The 17729-nt window shown below is 37.0% G+C and overlaps 1 protein-coding gene across 1 annotated transcript; it reads right to left on the bottom strand.

Annotated features, from left to right (window-relative positions):
• Positions 1–9883: 9883 nt before the first annotated feature.
• On the bottom strand, positions 9884–17433 carry cdc42ep3 (CDC42 effector protein (Rho GTPase binding) 3). Its single transcript, XM_027174834.2, has 2 exons — positions 17116–17433; positions 9884–11663 (listed from the first exon to the last, which is right to left on the bottom strand). Exon 2 carries the CDS (start codon positions 11433–11435, stop codon positions 10467–10469), a length of 969 nt encoding a protein of 322 aa, XP_027030635.1. The 5' UTR covers positions 11436–11663; positions 17116–17433; the 3' UTR covers positions 9884–10466.
• Positions 17434–17729: the final 296 nt, after the last annotated feature.

Below are 17729 nucleotides of genomic sequence, written 5' to 3'. Positions count from 1 at the left end.
AATTTTAATGGAAATTCCGCTGTAGACATAGTGAAGACAGTACATGTTGGACTCAGGTTGTAATGTTCTATATGACCCAATGGTGCTGAGTAAAGGCACAGGCTTGGCAAGTTGGCTTAATGGTCTGTAAAAGGACAACACAGTGGCACTGACGTTGATATCTGCATGAAGGTTCATACTTTGGAAACCATGGTTTCTACAATATATACTATAAATTTTTTGCACAACTGAAGGTCAGATATTGATCAATAATATTGCTATTCATTCAGGGTGGATTTTTACTTTGATATTGTAGGCATTTCACAACACATACTAAAAAACTAAGTATATGTATGGAAGTAGATATTACACATAGTGCATAATATAAATACAACTTTACACTGTTTTGTCCAAATATCATGCTTAAAGAGTCTATTTGATGTCAATGTTGTGTAGTTATATAGATCCAAATTTAAAATGGTCAAAATCTAAAAGGTTCCTGTAAACTTCAGTGTAGAAGTGCTTCTTAGACACTTATAAGGTGAGAACTCTTCTCTTATATTTAGTGAATGAAAGAAACAACCCTTAAGCACACACACTTGTAACATAAACAAAGGTTTACACTTGTGTGTCTTGTTCCTTTAAAAGCTGTAAGGGAATGAATGAATGTGTGAAAGCTCACTGTAAACAAAACATAATGGGAAACTCTACCAGCTGTCACTGTTCACTGAGAGAACGCGAAGAGCAACCTGCTAGAATCTTCCTTCATATGTGACCGCATGACAGCAACATGACCGCTTATAAAAACATCAGATTGTGACAGTGGCAGAGACCGGCTGGCATATGATAAAAGGGCAAGGAGACAGACAGAGAGAACCTGAGACAAATGGAAAGAGAAAGACAGGATACAGAGAGAACACTTGGCCATAAAAGGCAAAAATTGAGCAGGTTTATTAACTGGCCATAATAACTGGAATGTACTGTATTGCTGCCTTAAGCCTCTTTATTTGAAAACTCTGGGTTTCATATATTTATTACTGGTCTGTGTAGGTCTTTGATTCAAGTTAAATAATACAAAATATTATTCTAATGGTCTGCAACAAGGTTCTTTCTTCCTTATAACAGAGTGTGGCAGTATTCCCCTGAAGTCAAACAAATCTATAATTATTCGTTCCATGACTCTTACAACATTTTCTATTAAAAAGTACCCTAAAATGTAAATATTTAAGATAATTTTTTGTTTAAGATGAAGTCTAATGGATCTTCTAAGGCATCTTTGGAAATGCAACACTGTGTTTATACTTATACACTGGAACGCATAAGAAGTGGAAAAGAAGGGTTAAACTAAAAATGGAGTGTGTCTGTGTGTAGATGGTATTTGAATGTTGACGACCTCTTCTTTCATGGAAATAGTGCTGTTAAGTGTGTTATGTGAAGTTCACTGTTATGGAAAGGTGATTTAAACATTTCTTCTGTATATTGTAGTTAACAAACCATAATTACATGACCAGACCTTTCAGTGTTTTAGTATTTTATAAATGCTAAAATTACATTCTTGTCAGTTTTTTCCATCAAAAATTACATAAAAATATCCAAATATTAAACATTTCCAGAAAACATACAAGACCCAGTAAAGCATTTAAACTAAAATAATGAACCCAATTTGCTTCAGTAATCTCCTACACTATTTGGCCAAATGCTTGTAGACACCTGACCATCACACGCTATTGAACAACCCATACAATTTATTCCCTACATTCTTCTAGGATGGCTTCCCACTATAATTTGGAATGTGGCTGTGGGGATTTGCCCATTCAGCCATAAGCGTATTAGTGATATCAGGGACTGATGTTGGGTGAGGAGTCTTGTTTTTATCAAAGGTGTTCAATCAGGTTGAGGTCACGGCTCTGTGCACGCGCTCAAGTTCTATTACCTCATTGTTGGCACACCATGTCTTCATGGACCTTGCTTTGTGTACAAGTGCTGGAATAAATTTGGGGCCCGGGTAAGTTCCACTGAAGAGAGATTGTAATGCTACAGCGTACAAAGACATTTTATATAATTGCATGCTTTATGAAAAATTAACATAAATTAAACCATGAATGTTGTTCTATGATTTAGATATCATCAATGATGCTTTTTGCCATAAATCAAAATTACCAGCCCTCCCAGTATGCTGCGTACACTGCCCAAGTTAACCTCTGAATATATTACATCTAAATGTAGTTAGTTGGCAATTGTTACTAAAAACCATATTACACTGTGAGTCACCAAGATGGCTGTAACTAAGTTTGACCCATATTCTTTGGAGTACAGTTTTGTACTGCACTATAGCATACAGTGAATGTACAATACATAATAGACAGTTACATCTCAGGTTTGGAAAAAAATATGCAGGGTGGTGAGAGCAGGGGCATAGGACATGACAGAGAGGCTTTTCACCTAGCCTTCATATTTGAATAAATGTATATTCACTTGGTAAGCAGCTTTAGAAATTCTCCAGCCTACACGTAAACAATCTTGCTGGTTGACACACTAACACAATTTAGACAATTCACACTCAGACACACTGTCCTGTATATCGGAACCACAAATTAAATACAAGTAGTTTACAAATATACACAAATGCATGCATGATCTTCTGATGTAAATGTAAATGAGGAAGATTTTGCACAGCAAGATTTGTGGATACTAATATTGTTTTTTTTTGTGATGTTTGTTACAATCATTGTTACAAAGAGGTATTGAATTAACACAGAGATTATATCAAATTATATAAACTACAATGTGTTAATCATTATTAAACAGTTGATGGTTCTTAGTGGCTTACAGAGATTTTAAATGGAACCATCTCTAAAAAAGACAAAGAACCAACACAGAGGGTTAAATTGAGGCCCCAAAGTAAGGTACATTTCCAACAAATTATATAGTTGTGATAAGCTAATTAGTTTTCATTACATGGGATGGAAATGGAATTCATGCCAAAGGAATAAGCCTCGATTACATACATTCATTCATGTAATTCATTCATTCATTCATGCTTGTCCCTTTGGAAAACCCTTTAAAGGTACTGTTTAGATCCCTACATGTTTCCATTTTAGACAGGATTCTCAGTGGACTTAATTTAGAAAGCAAAGAAACATCAACTATATAGTGAACACCTGGAGAATCTTGAGTGTACACTCTGGAATGGAATGAAATCATTGTTTTTAGATGGGGGTTTCTTCTTGGGAATTTAGCAGTGAGCTACTTCTTTGGATTGATGAATACACAATGTCTCATCTGTTCTCTGTCACAATGTCTGTGATGTGACTGTTGTAAGAAAGCAGCCTGAGCCCTTTACAGTGTCATCAACTTCTAGAGATACAGGGTGCATGGAAATAACTAACAAACAGCAATGAGCATGGATATATACTCTATCAATGTACAGTCATTTTCCCTTTCATTAGCTCTATCACTATGCAGAATTTTGTGTTTTGATTCCAATTCATGCTTTTATCTTTTTGTTCTCTTAATTTATGATCAGCAAATAATAATGTGATTTAATTAACACATTCTCAGCAGGTTTGAGAAAGAAAAAAAAATTCTAGAAATAATGTGTCTTACTTTTATTTTTATTGGAAAAAGTCAAATAACCCTTTCATTCTTTCAGCCTTGAACAATTTACACAAGTGGGACCTGGTCTGCAGACTTGGCCCACTCAATCAGTACACTCGATCCAGCAACATTTAGTGAAAGCACCTCTCTTGCCAAAACTCCATTATCCACATGTTAACCAACACCATTCCCTTTTCAGTAATGTATCTCTTTATAATTCTCTATGTAGGAAATGACTTTCATTTTTTCGAGCAGAGCCATGTACAGTATGCAGCTCTTCCTCTTGTCCTCCCTTTTGGGCCAGTAGTTTTATGCAGCAGGCTCCTCAACACCAACAAGAAGTAAAATAGAAATATGCCTGCCCTGTACCATGAACCCTCTTAATAGAAATAGAACATGTCTTTGTAAAACTTGCCTCCAGGCTCCCAAGCTGTTTGTGCGTGCTCTCTCAAACTGGTGAGAGCTTGTTGTGTTAAAGCTCAGGATCTGTGAGACACAATATTCTGAGCCCTGCTCTGGGACAGTTGTAGAAATTCCTCCAGTTTGAGTTATGCTTTCTTTGGCAATCCTCGAACATGGGCCAAAGCATATTCATCAGAAACTTGAGAGTTTCACCTTATTCCAGGAAAAGAAAAGGGATGTCTTTCTTCATATGCTGCTGGACATTTCATTGTGATGTCTATCTATCTAAGGACACAATGACAAGTCAGTATCAGCTGCTGAGATCTGTCTGTCTGTCTGTCTGTCTGTCTGTCTGACTGACTGACGGCCAGGTAATATTACCACATCCAAATTCAAATGCTTTAAAGAGAACAGTTATTTATCGTGCCATCAATTCCTGGAATAATTGCCCATTGAATATACGTAAAATGAATTGTAAAGTCTCTTTCAGGTATCATCTGAGAATGCACTATTTAAAATTGTGAGTAGGGAATGTATGAATGTAATAATGAATGTAATACTGTAATAATTTATTCTGAATAATTTCTGATGATAGTTATAATGATGTCTACAATGTTTTACTGCTGTTAGATTATTATTGTATGTGATTTATTTATTTTGTGGACCCCAGGAAGACTACAGTAGCTTCTCACTTTGGTGACAGCTAATGGGGATCCTTTTAACAATAAACAATATCTATCTATCTATCTATCTATCTATCTATCTATCTATCTATCTATCTATCTATCTGTCTGTCTGTCTGTCTGTCTGTCTGTCTGTCTGTCTGTCTGTCTGTCTATCTATATATAGATGCACCATATATACAGTAAAGACCAAAAGTTTGGACACACCTTCTCATTCAAAGAGTTTTCTTTATTTTCATGACTATGAAAATTGTAGATTCACACTGAAGGCATCAAAACTTTGAATTAACACATGTGGAATTATATACGTACATAACAAAAAAGTGTGAAACAACTGAAAATATGTCATATTCTAGGTTCTTCAAAGTAGCCACCTTTTGCTTTGATTACTGCTTTGCACACTCTTGGCATTCTCTTCATGAGCTTCAAGAGGTAGTCACCTGAAATGGTCTTCCAACAGTCTTGAAGGAGTTCCCAGAGATGCTTAGCACTTGTTGGCCCTTTTGTCTTCACTCTGCGGTCCAGCTCACCCCAAACCATCTCGATTGGGTTCAGGTCCGGTGACTGTGGAGGCCAGGTCATCTGGCGCAGCACCCCATCACTCTCCTTCATGGTCAAATAGCCCTTACACAGCCTGGAGGTGTGTTTGGGGTCATTGTCCTGTTGAAAAGGTGGTGTGTCCAAACGTTTGGTCTGTACTGCATATATATATATATATATATATATATATATATATATATATATATATATATATATATATAAACACACACACACACACACACACACACACACACAATGTATACAGTATGAAGGATTGGTCTTCTTAAAACTGCCTTCCATACAGTATGATTTGTCCTCAGACCATTATTTTACAGGAGGAATTATGAGACAGCATGAGGAAGTTATTCTTGGATGCATGTACTAGACATATATTAGATGTGTCAAACTCATGGAGTGTAGGTGAGACAGCCCACTACCTCATTCCACTTGGCTCGTACAGTATAAGTTTTTCAAATAATATTAATTTGGACTGTTCTCATGGCACATAATTTTCCCACTGATATAGTATTAAATTTCATCTTCATGTATAAAATGCCCAAAACATAGTGACGTCAATGAAACATAAAAGATAGGAAGTTGACTTAAAAAACTGAAAGATGACAGTAAAAGTGACATAAATAACATATCGTACAAAAATGTATTTTATAGACTTAATTGCATGGCTTTTACACACAACTCACAGAGCCTTTATGGGTGAAACGTTATTATAGAGGATCCGCTTTTTATATAGAAAGCCTCAGAAATTCATCTGGTGTTTAATATAAATAATAATAAAAGCTGTGGAATAATAAAAATAAAAATAAACATTGCTTACTGATACAGGTTCAGAAAAAATATGACACAACATAAAAATCATACGGCCTCTCAGATGATATCTCACCAGATTTATTCTAATATAAATACAATCTTCACTGTGATATATTCTGCAGTCACTACAGGAATACAGGCAATGAAGAAAAATAAATCGTTCATATTAGGTTTCATCTGTTCGATTGTGCTTGTTTGGATTAATCCGTAAGAGATTTATATGAAAATTACCTTTCAGGGGCTCTAAGACATGAAGGAATTGAAAGAACAGAACTCAAAATGTCTTGTTAAACTGATTACTTGTAAGTGTTCATGAGTTTTGAATAAAAGGTATGTGATATGCAGATACATGTATTAAAGCATCATGCTGAGTTACTGAATAAACATAAATATATTTTAAACAATTTTACCTTTTTTGTACCACACCTGAATCATTCCTACAATGAACAATTTCATACTTGCTCACAAAATAAAGAAGGAGATGTAACTAGCTAGAAAATATATTAGCAAGATATAAGTTATACTATGATAATTCAATGTCATAGAGAAATCATTTGAACTTCATTTGAGTCACACTGTTAAAGTCAGTATCATAATGAAAGTAAAATATATATATATATATATATATATATATATATATATATATATATATATATATATATATATATATATATATTAAATAAGTGGAGAATTGTGTACCTAACGATAAAGGGATAAATTCATGGCTATAACAGTAACGGATACAGTTAGCAACAGTCAGTAACAAATCTTATCATTACCATAAAACGCAAGTTTGCCTATATGTGTCAATTTAGTTACTTTTACAGCTTGCTAGATTAAAACATAGGTCAATTGACACAATAGCTAGAATTTATTCTAGTTTATAGTTAGGATTTGAACAATTTCTATGTCAGTTCCAGGCCAAATCAGCTGGCTAGCTTCTCTATCTATAACTACATTTCCTTTGAAATGTTCTCAGATTATGTTTAAATGTTCTAAGATTATGACTGCAGAAAATCAGGGTGCTTAACGTGATACCACATTCTATGTTTTATTCTTTCGGTCGATATCCTCATATAAACAGAACTATGCATGCACCTACAGAGCCCTTGGAGCATATTGACATTCTATGATTTCTACGGTCAGATTCTCGGGTGATGTCTGTGCCATTAGTGCTGGAAGAATAACATTAGAAGGTGGCTAGACGTAGATTCACCAAATCCCTGAAATGAGAAGTTTATAGTGCAGCATTGTGTGGCCTTGGCATAAGAGACATTTAATAACAGTTCAAGGATTACTCCTAATACTTTCTTCCCCAGGAATATATTGTAGGCTTCATACCATGGTGTCAGTAGGGAATGTGGATGTTCCGATTGAGTCAAGCTGAGTACACACGAAAAAGTTATTTTTTGGTTTGGTTATAAATATGATTTGCGCTTTTGAACCCTGAAGTTTTGGACTTTATTTTCTGCTAGTGTGCATTTTGAATAGACAACATGCTTTGCTGAACTTTACTGCAAATTAAAATATGTTAACATAATATTACAATGAAAATATGGCACTTGATATCTGGATCTCTTCACTTAAGCTAGAGTTATTCCTCCAGCACCAATGACACAGACATCACCCGAGAATCTGACCGTAGAAATCATAGAATGTCTCTGTTGGTTCATGCATAGCTCTGCTCATATGAGGATATACTGTAGACCTGGTTTTAATAAGAAAACAGAGAATGTCATAGCACATTAATCACCCTGATTATCTGCAGTCATATTCTAATAATATTTAAACCATAAACATAGATTTGGGCAGCTGATAATGACTTGTCTTTATGTCCTTCAGACTCAGCACAAGTCTTTTGTATGTTAGCCACTGCTTTACTGTTGTTATAGGACAGGAAAAGTAGTTATAGACAGTAGTAGTAGTAGTTTTTCATTTATATTGTGTTAAATGGTCACAGTTAAGGACAGTTGTGCACCTCCTGAACACACACCAAATGCATTAATTGGAAAGTTCTTAAGGTTCTTAACCTTATGTGTTTCCAGCAATAACAACAATAATAATTATAACAATAAACAATAAAATAACAATAAACAATAAAATAATAATAATAATAAGAAGAAGAAGAAGAAGAAGAAGAAGAAGAAGAAGAAGAAGAAGAAGAAGACAAAAATGAAATACTATTTATACTGTATAAGAAAGAAACTTGAAGATGCTGTAAAATAAAATCGAACTAAAATTACAAGTGGTTTCTTAAGCCTTTTCTTTTGGCAGCTCTCTTCATATAGGCCTCACAGCGGCAACCCTAAAATATACATAAACACATGATTGGTTTGTATAAATGCCTTACATACCCAATGGTGCACACTTTCTATACTACTAAAACTGGCTGCCAGCTGCTTTTAGTCTGAACTGGAGCCTTTCAAATGCAAACATTTAAAACAAAACAGAAAAAAGTGGAAAATAACAGGTATTTTGTGATAAATATATACTATATAATACATGGTCTGTTGATTAAGATGAGTTGGTACTCAGAAAGTGTGTATAATCTACCTGAATATAAACAATATGTTTATACACATGTAAATGTACATGAGTGAAGTCCTAAAGATCTATCAAGGGCAAATGCTCTGGAGTATAACAGAACTGACAAACGTTGTCATTAGACTAATGCCATATCACTGTAGGCACACACATGGCTATTACCTCTATAACAAGGTTTTCAGGGTTCAAAAAGTCATACCTACATACCGGTGGGGTTTTTTTTTTTTTTTTGGCAAAAAGTGAATATTCTGACGGACTTAATTTGACTTAAAGAATGTAACTTTACTAAAGTTATACAAAGCATACAACATATAAATAAGTTGCCTTGTTTAGACCTGTATTTTGGTTTCTTAAAAAAAAGGAGTTAAAACCACATCTGTTCACTAGAATCCAGTGCAACGCGAAAAACACACAAATAATGTTTAACATATGACTTGAGTTCTCGACCATCAGGAGAAATCAGATGGAATGTAGCAAGAAGAACCATGGCTGAGAATATTGCCTGTTTATTTCTGTTCTCATTCACAGGAGGCTTTGGACTGCACCAAAACTAGCTAATTGCATTAATGATAGAAATCAGGAGGATTTGAGGACTGCTTATTTAGTTTTGATGAATTAAAAGGTGGATATAAAAATAACCTTAAGCAACTAACAAATAAACCTTTCATGAGATTTTAGGACCAACCAAGAGCCATTATGATAATTGTAATTACAGCTACATTTCACACAGGTGAAAGCAGCTGAAATTTATTTAAATATCTTTATCACAAACGAATACAAGCCACAAATGAATGCCAGACAACTCTAGACATGTTAATTACACTTGACTGATTGTAATACTTGTGCTTCAGCATTACCTTTGTGACAACTCTTAATTACAGGTTGCTTTTGGAACCAGTCCAAAAACTCTTTGCTTTTGGACTGTTAGCTTTTACAATCCTCGCCTCAACTAAAAATCGTGGCCCTTTGTCAGGGTCCAGGATGTTTATTTATGACCTGCCCTATGCACTTGTGCTGCTTCAGTGGAATGTAGGGAATGATAAGTCCTTCTCTTCTCTCTGACCAAGCAACTTGTAGACAAACGGTGCAGGCGTCTGGCTGTAGAAATGACTGCACTGTTCACCCACCTCTGATCCCAATGCAGGGCATTCTGGGTGAATGAGAAGAATGTCAGAGATGAGGGAAAAGGTGGGTGGGCTCCATATTCTCCTTGCTTCCACATCTGTAGCATTCATTAATTTTCATAAATATGTATAATTCATAGATCATAGCATTTCCCAAAAGATAACCAAATGGGACATATCAAAAAGTTACTTATTTACTCATTTATTTTATATTGTATCTCCACACAGTAAAAACATAGGTATACGATTTGATGCTTTTGTAGCACAGTTAATGACAGAGTCAGTATAAATATAATATCTGTACAGGGTGGGGGTGAGGGCAGAGGGGTTGTGATAAAGTTTGGAGATAATTCACATAGCTGTACAGTAAATCTCTTAGAGAAATTTCATTACATTATTACATAACATGTAACATTGTGCATTAGTGAACTACAGCATACAGTAAAATGTCCTGCCTTTATTTACACCTGTGATGGAACTGATGAACACACCAAACAGTTTTAGTTCTTAAAATGATGGTGACATTAAAAGGCACAATATCTCTGTGTAGCTTCCCTAAATTTGATAAAGCATGCATCTCTTTTGGCCTACAAGAGAAACAACATTGGTTAAGCACAGAAAGTTGAAGTTGAGAATAAAAATATACTGTGAGAGATATCACTGAGGCATCCTTGCCTTTTTAGTTCCTTTGCTCCTATGTAGAATACCAAAAATTAATTTGACTGGCAAGTCTTTCTTTTCTCTTCCTGCCTTTGCATAGAGGCACAGTTCAAGACTCAGGCTTACCCATGATATTGAGTATGTCATCCAAGATAGAAGGGCCCAAGTCCAGTTCAAGAGACAGCAGAGACCCAGTTTTGTGGTTCACAGACTCCTGAGACAAACTCTTGCTTTTAGAAAGCTCAAAGTCAAAGTCAAAAATGCGTCCTTCCTCTACACCACTATCTCTATTTTCCCAATCTCCATTCATGCTGGCCAGCTCTTTTTCATACTGAAAGATATCACTGTTCATGTCATTATAGCCATTGTTGATTCCATTGTCTTTGCATTTGCTACTCCTATTGCTGTTGCCATTTTCATTGTGATTGCCATTGATGAAGATAGACATAGACTTTTCAGTATCATCATTCTCAGAGGTGTATTGGGGAATGGAGGTATTCTTTTCCAGTGATTTCTCCATAAAGTTGATAGGAAATAAGGATTTCTCACTAACCTCCTCCAAAACAGGACTGGGATCATGTCTGAAGAAAGTTATGGACTGAAGAAGGTTCTCCATTTGCAGTATCTCAAGGTCATCAATCCCCTCTGAGCTGGCAGGTGGAGTGGGTGGGTCGTCCAGAGAGTCTCGGGTCATGGGTAACATGGTGGTAGTGATATGAGGCAGCGTCAGAGCCTGGCTCCCCCCAATAGTAGGAAGGGAGATAGCATTCTTCAGTATTGGTGAAGGAGTTTCAATGTAGGATGCATCAGATGCACTGTTAGCTCGCATAAACTCGCCATGGGCACCATATTGTGGACGAATCAGTCCACTCTTCCCGGGAAGCAGCTCAAATTTGCCCTGAAGGAAGGTCATGTCACCAAAGGTGTCACACAATCCCCCTTTACCAATGTGGACAGTATGGCGGAAGTCTCCCAGTGGAGGACTTATCATGTCTGGGGACAGAATATCTCTAAGGCGACATTTCTTTCCTTTCTTGCTGTTGTTGGATTTTAGGTAAATGGGAGTTTTGGCCGGCATTTCAGAACAGTAAAATCCGTGAGAGAAGAGAAAGAAGAAAGGGAGATGTCTTTGAACCCTGTAATCCTATGATGCAGAACTGATGCTGATCTGAGTTCTCCCCAGAAAATGAAAGGAGTTACATTCTCAGACACTTGATGATCGTAGATGTACAGTACAGTGACAGAGTCCTCAGGCCTCACTGTTGGGCTGCTTTGGTGTTACTAGGCCAGATGCGATGTCTTTGACCTAGAGAAAACAGAGAAACATTTAAAATGATTTTTTATCTTTTAAATATTTTTTTTTTTGCAGAATGTTTTGCTTTTTTATATTAATACTATTTTCTTTCAAACTAAGCTGGATATTACTTTTGGATTACATTAATAATACAGTCTTTTGTATCAAGATGTATTTTGGGTTCCTTACTGGTTCTTTTAAGGGAACTCTTACAGGATCTATGTAGAACACAAAGAGTGCACCCTCCGATCTCATCTTTTTTAATGTGTATAGTTTCAGTCAAGAAAACAAAAGGGATCTGTCTTCTGTAAAGTAGTATGTGTGTAATGAACAAAGCTGAGAAGTTTTACTTTGCATTCCATTCAGTTTTCAAGTAATGCCCTCATGCACAAGTTGACATTTTTATTGACTAGTCTTCTCAGTCTTAGCAGTTTGTCACTGACGATATATGGCATCTATCATGAAGCCGCCCAACAAAGATATCACTTTACCAAATTCATAGCAAAGCCCCTGGTGAGGGGAAGAACACTGTGTGCTACAGAGGATAGCCCCCCAAAATGACTTCATCATACTCCTGATCTCAGATCAGTATAAAAACCAGAAAGACATGAATGGTGAGAGGCCCAAGCTGTCGTTGGATCAAACTGAGTCTGGCTCCTGTTTAGTATGTGCTAATATAGACCAGCTGGATTCCACATTGGTCTAAGCGAGGAGATGGCTTTAGAAGGATCAGTGTGAGAATGACTCAGGAAAGAAAGCTACCGTACTGCCATGCACACAGAGTGAAGCAGAGAAAACCTATATTTCTACAGAGTTACGATATTCCTAAAAAGACTTTATGTGCTAAACTATGCTTTAAATATAATGTATGCAAAAAGAGCAAGGTTTAAGTGCATTTAAAGTGGATATATTCTAGATGAGGAGAGTGAGAGAGAGAGAGAGAGAGAGGAGGGCAGGAGAGACAGCAAGAGAGAGAAAGAGAGGCAGACTACTTGCCCATTTATAGACATATTTACTTTTGAGAAACCTCTAAGCTCTGACCCTCACTGACAGACTGCAAGCTATCACAAAAGTAGTGGCTCGGCCAAGTTCGCACCAGTCCGTACAACTGAAAAAACATCCACATTCTTTTTGCAGCACAGCTCAGTACATTTTCTTGCCACTGAGACCTCAAGCAGAAAAACACCTTCAGCTATTAACAGATGCGACTAAAAGCAATGTTGCTCAGACCTGGACATTTTATCAACGATCCAATTTTCTGTGTGACTACAAATAAAATAGTGTATTAAGCTTTTGCTGAAATAAGACACTACAAGCTTCAGCGTTGTGTTCTCTCTGCCCTGAACACAGCAAGTGGCAGCCAAAGAAGACAAAACAGCAGAAATTCCAATCTGTTTACAAAACAGCCAAATTCCATTTCCTCAGGATATATGACTTGACTCTGTTAAAATGCTAACAATTTACAGTGCACGTACACAACATCACAGTACTTGTGACATTGTGTAGGGAAAATGAATGGTACTTAGACAATGACTGCTATTTCTTCCTACATAGACTGAATGAGTAGCATTGTTCTTTTTAGCCTACTCAACGTAAGTGTGTGTGTGTGTGTGTGTGTGTGTGTGTGTGTGTGTGTGTGTGTGTGTGTGTGTGTGTGTGTGTGTGTGTGTGTGTGCGCGCGCTTGTGCGTGTGTGTGTGGTTGAATAGTCCAGAGGGTAAAGTGTCCACATGTCTTTAAAGACATTTTTAGATGCTGATGCCTTTCAACACAAATAGCCTAAACCTAATTTGACTAACATCCAGAGAGCTAAATATAGTTTCTCTAAGCTTTATGGATGGATAAGAAATGTGTGCGTGTGTGTGTAGACTAATGAATGTGTGTTAGTGTTCTTGCTGTCCTAGCCTAAATCACTGTAATTATATTATATGACAAAGTGAATGTGTGGTGGAAGAGATTATGAGTTTGTGTGAAAGGCAAACATGTGCAGGGAAAAGAGAAGTGTGAAAACTGTTAGCGTCACAGTTAAACTAGCTAAACTACTCGTTGCACTGGCTGTTTACTTATCTCTAACTGTCTTCTTTGTCTTTTGCTTAGTCTCTGTGATAATCCTTTCGATGTCCATTATATTTATTTAACTCTGAATTTTGACCTTGAATCTACTATGCACACACACACCATCGAGAAAGCAAATTGGATTCACACCAACAATCTCGCCTGTCGCGTGCCACAAGCACCCTCTCCCCACCCGTGATCAGCATCCACATTCTTTTCTAATAGGAGCTCTGTGTGTTTAAGCCTCTCTGTGTATGTGCGAAAAGAGAGGGATTAATCAGAGAGCCCTGTCTGAAGTGCTGAGACAGGAGAATGTCATTACACCTATTAGCACTATTAGCTTATTGATCACTCACAGGCTCTCACACTCTGGAAGACTTGCTGATTCAAAATGTCTTTAAGAAAATGTACACATCATGCGTTATTTTTCCATGAGGAAATGGTTAGTACTTTCAGCTCAGTGTTAGTGCCTTGAGCTGAAACAGCCATGCAAGAGGCTTTTCAAAGCAGGATGGATGTTATAGCAAATACAGTGAAGGATGCGTGTCAGTAAATACAGTAATACTCTTTGTGGTGGGATTTGATGTCAAGACTTGTCATGTGGTGCAAATCTAACACTTTGGTTGGGAATCAGGACCCTGTGCTCAAGTTTCACATGAGGAATTTCACAAATAACTACACATTCCATCGGAAACCCTGTCTGAGATTTCAAAGACTGTAAGGCTGAAACCTTCAGCTGTATTTAAATTTAATGTGGTTCCCAAGATGTTTTTAAAATAACAGTTAGCAACCAAAATATAATACCTATGCACTGTATTAGTGAATGCTTCCCTTTTATTACTGTGTGGTATTTAAACTAAACACCATGCTATACTACAGTGTCATTTTTACGAATATTCTGAACTGGTTCTAAAAAATATGGAAAAAGGAGAAGGCAGCCTGTCTTTGGTCATCTTTTTAAGACATGTAATTGCAAATGGTCTGCAAGAGCACACTTGGAACAAACTAATTATGTACAGGACACAGTTGCATTGATAGATTATCTAATATTGATAGATATTGATACTCACTTACTCTCTCACTCTTTTCTACTGCTTTAGATATTGATAGAATATCTAATTTTTTCCTTTATTCATTCAACCATATAATCATTCATTACTGTGTCAGATTCCTAATCATTCTACACTTTACATAATCCTTAAGGAATTTAGTTTGACCTTCAACATTATTAGACCATACAAAAAAATTAGAACCACTATAGGATGCTATAGGAGAACCCAAAGCTATAAAAACTTCCCTTGAGAAAGATTTAATACATTTATGAACTTTTGTTAAGCTTTAAGGTGTAAAACCTATTTTTTTTTAATTGAAAATTTAAACTAATATTAAAAGGTTGGCAAGGAAGTTCAGTGCAATCATTATTTGCAAGGCAAATAATCTTTGCCTTGCAAATATTATTACCTAAACAAAGTAAAACATTTAATTTTTAACTGGTCAATAAACTGGTACTAATTTATTTATCATTAAAGCTTCATTATTTAGTTTATATATTACTATGCATTTCTATTGTGCATGATTTAATCAACATGAGTTGAATGGGTATACAGCTAGCAGGGCATATTTCAAGTCGCAGCTGCCACTCTGCCACCCACATGGCTGTGTCCATGTCCTCAACCTTCAGATATAACTATGGATTTCCTTTCTATCTTCCCACCCCCTTCTGTCACACAGTCTCTTCAGAGGTGTTAGTGCTGTACTATCTCAGTCATCCACAATGGTGCATAAGGCCTGAATGCCAACAGGTCATCAGTGTATCTCTGATCCTGCTGGCTGAGTGAAAACCAAAGCCTGGACCCACTTCAGACACAAAGAGGGTGCTGTTTAATTATGGAGATGTGGAAGTTACAAAGAAGGGGGTCTTAATGGGGACTAGTGAGACAGTAAGTAAGGATCCTTGTGTTGACTTATGTCATCTTCTAATTTGTTCTTGGTAATTAAATCAGAGCCGGAGAATGTGGGTCCGCTTATTATTATATGAGCGAATATGAGCATGCTCTCAGGTAAACAAGTGCAACAATAACATTCAGCAGTTTCAGCTCACTGTATGCAGAGGTGCATTTCGAGGACAGCTGTTAATTTAGTGCCCATAACAGTGTTGTCTCTGAGTGTAGCTCTAGCCTATTTTAGCCTTGGCCTTTTTTGGCTGAAAATGTGGTCTCTGAATGGAGCTCTGCAGTTGTTGTTGCTGATGCTGTATTTAAGATCCATCCCAACTGTGCACTGAGATAATCTTATGCTAGACACATACAGCTGATCCGTTTCTGAGGAATTGAATGACTAGCATGTCACTGGAGTGACCAAACTGTCTCTCTATACCGACCCTTACCCTTAAACATTCCTATATCCAAAATAGTCAGAAGACCCCATCTTTTGCACCCTGTAATAAAAGAGATTAAAGGCTGATAGCACATAGGCTAATGGCAGCCTTCACTCAGCATTCCTCCAGTTTGGCTTGCCAGTTTGTAACATAAAGGGAGCTGTAATTATACTTCAGGCTAGGCGCTTCCTTTCGAGGCCTGAGGGCTAAAGAACTCTGAGTCTTCTGAGACAGGCAGGGTGGAGCAAGTATTCTTCTTGTTTCAACCTCATCTGTTATTCTCTCTTTCTTTCTTTTTTTCCCTCCCCTGCTGTCCACCTATCCTTCTGTTCTCAGCCCCCATGTTGTCTTTGGCTCACCGCGTGCCGAAGATGAAATGAGAGGGCTGAAATACACAAAGGGGACGTCAAAACAGCTGGAAGAACTCTCCAAGTTCTTCTGGCTGCCGCTCAATAGCAGTTCTTTGGTTATTGTGGTTAGTGTGTCGACTGAGTGGGAAAGTGTTTGCTGCAGTGGCAAAAAAGTATCAGATTGCCGTTGCTGTGCTTTATCTCTTGTTGTGGGCACATGCTCGGGTCCTTCTGTCCATCTTGCACTTGGGTGTCATTTCTTCCACATTACTCTAAGAACATAGTAAAAAAAATCCTACAAACAAAAACCTATTCAACATAGTCTGGCATGTGGCATGCATGAAATAATTTAATGGAATAATTTACTGAATTCTTTTTCTCTACCGAAAATCACACGCCCCCTTAATTTCCTTCGAGTCGCAAATGAGCAGGCTGCTAAACAGTCATAACTCATAAACCATAAGCATTTAGTTTTCTAAAACTTTGTAGCACAATTTACTAATACATCTTATAACATCTAACATCTTATAACTGCTAACTCAAATTTAAAAAGTAACTAAAGAATAGAAGCTGTATAATACAACATGTAAATGTCACCTTAACAATACCTTTAAAATATGCATGTTATATATTGGCAGAATAATTTGTCCCTATAATTCAATTCACAGCTTAAATTTTTTTACCTGTATATTTATTTTCTTGAGATGAACGTCTTAGTTCTTCTTGCAGAAGTAGTAGCTTGTCTTGTGAAATTTTAATGCCCCAAATGACATCTGTGTAGTGTAGTCTACAGCGGTTTTATCTTCCTCAATGTCTCTCACTCTGTCTTTCCGTCTCTTTGCTCTGGATGTCTGTTCTTCACAGGCAGGAGGTCTACCGGACAGCTGTTTAGGAATTCCTCTGAGTAACTGTGTGCGGCTTCTCTCTTCTGCTGCGTTATGCTCGAGGAGAAATCTCCTCCTCCTCCTTCCTGCTCTCCGCTCCAGCAGCACCTGTCTCTGTCTCTCTCTCTCTCTCTCTCTCTCTCTCTCTCTCTCTCTCTCTCTCTCTCTCTCTCTCTCTCTCTCTCTCTCTCTGTCTAAATATCCCTTTGCCTCTATTTTTGTGGATTCTCAGTTTCCTAGAATTGCTGCTACATCCAGAATGGACAGTTACGTTATAAGCTATGTGGAGAAAGTGTGGAGCTGTAAATGCCCTATTAAGAGATGCTGGTTCTCAATCACCCTTTTTTCATGCTCTCCTTTTACCTCCCTGTGTTTCTCACATAATCTCTACCCTCCCTTGTCTTGATTGGTTG

Source organism: Tachysurus fulvidraco, chromosome 4, assembly GCF_022655615.1.
Source record: "Tachysurus fulvidraco isolate hzauxx_2018 chromosome 4, HZAU_PFXX_2.0, whole genome shotgun sequence".
Classification (NCBI taxonomy): Eukaryota; Metazoa; Chordata; class Actinopteri; order Siluriformes; family Bagridae; genus Tachysurus; species Tachysurus fulvidraco.
This window is presented reverse-complemented; position numbering and strand designations above follow the sequence as displayed.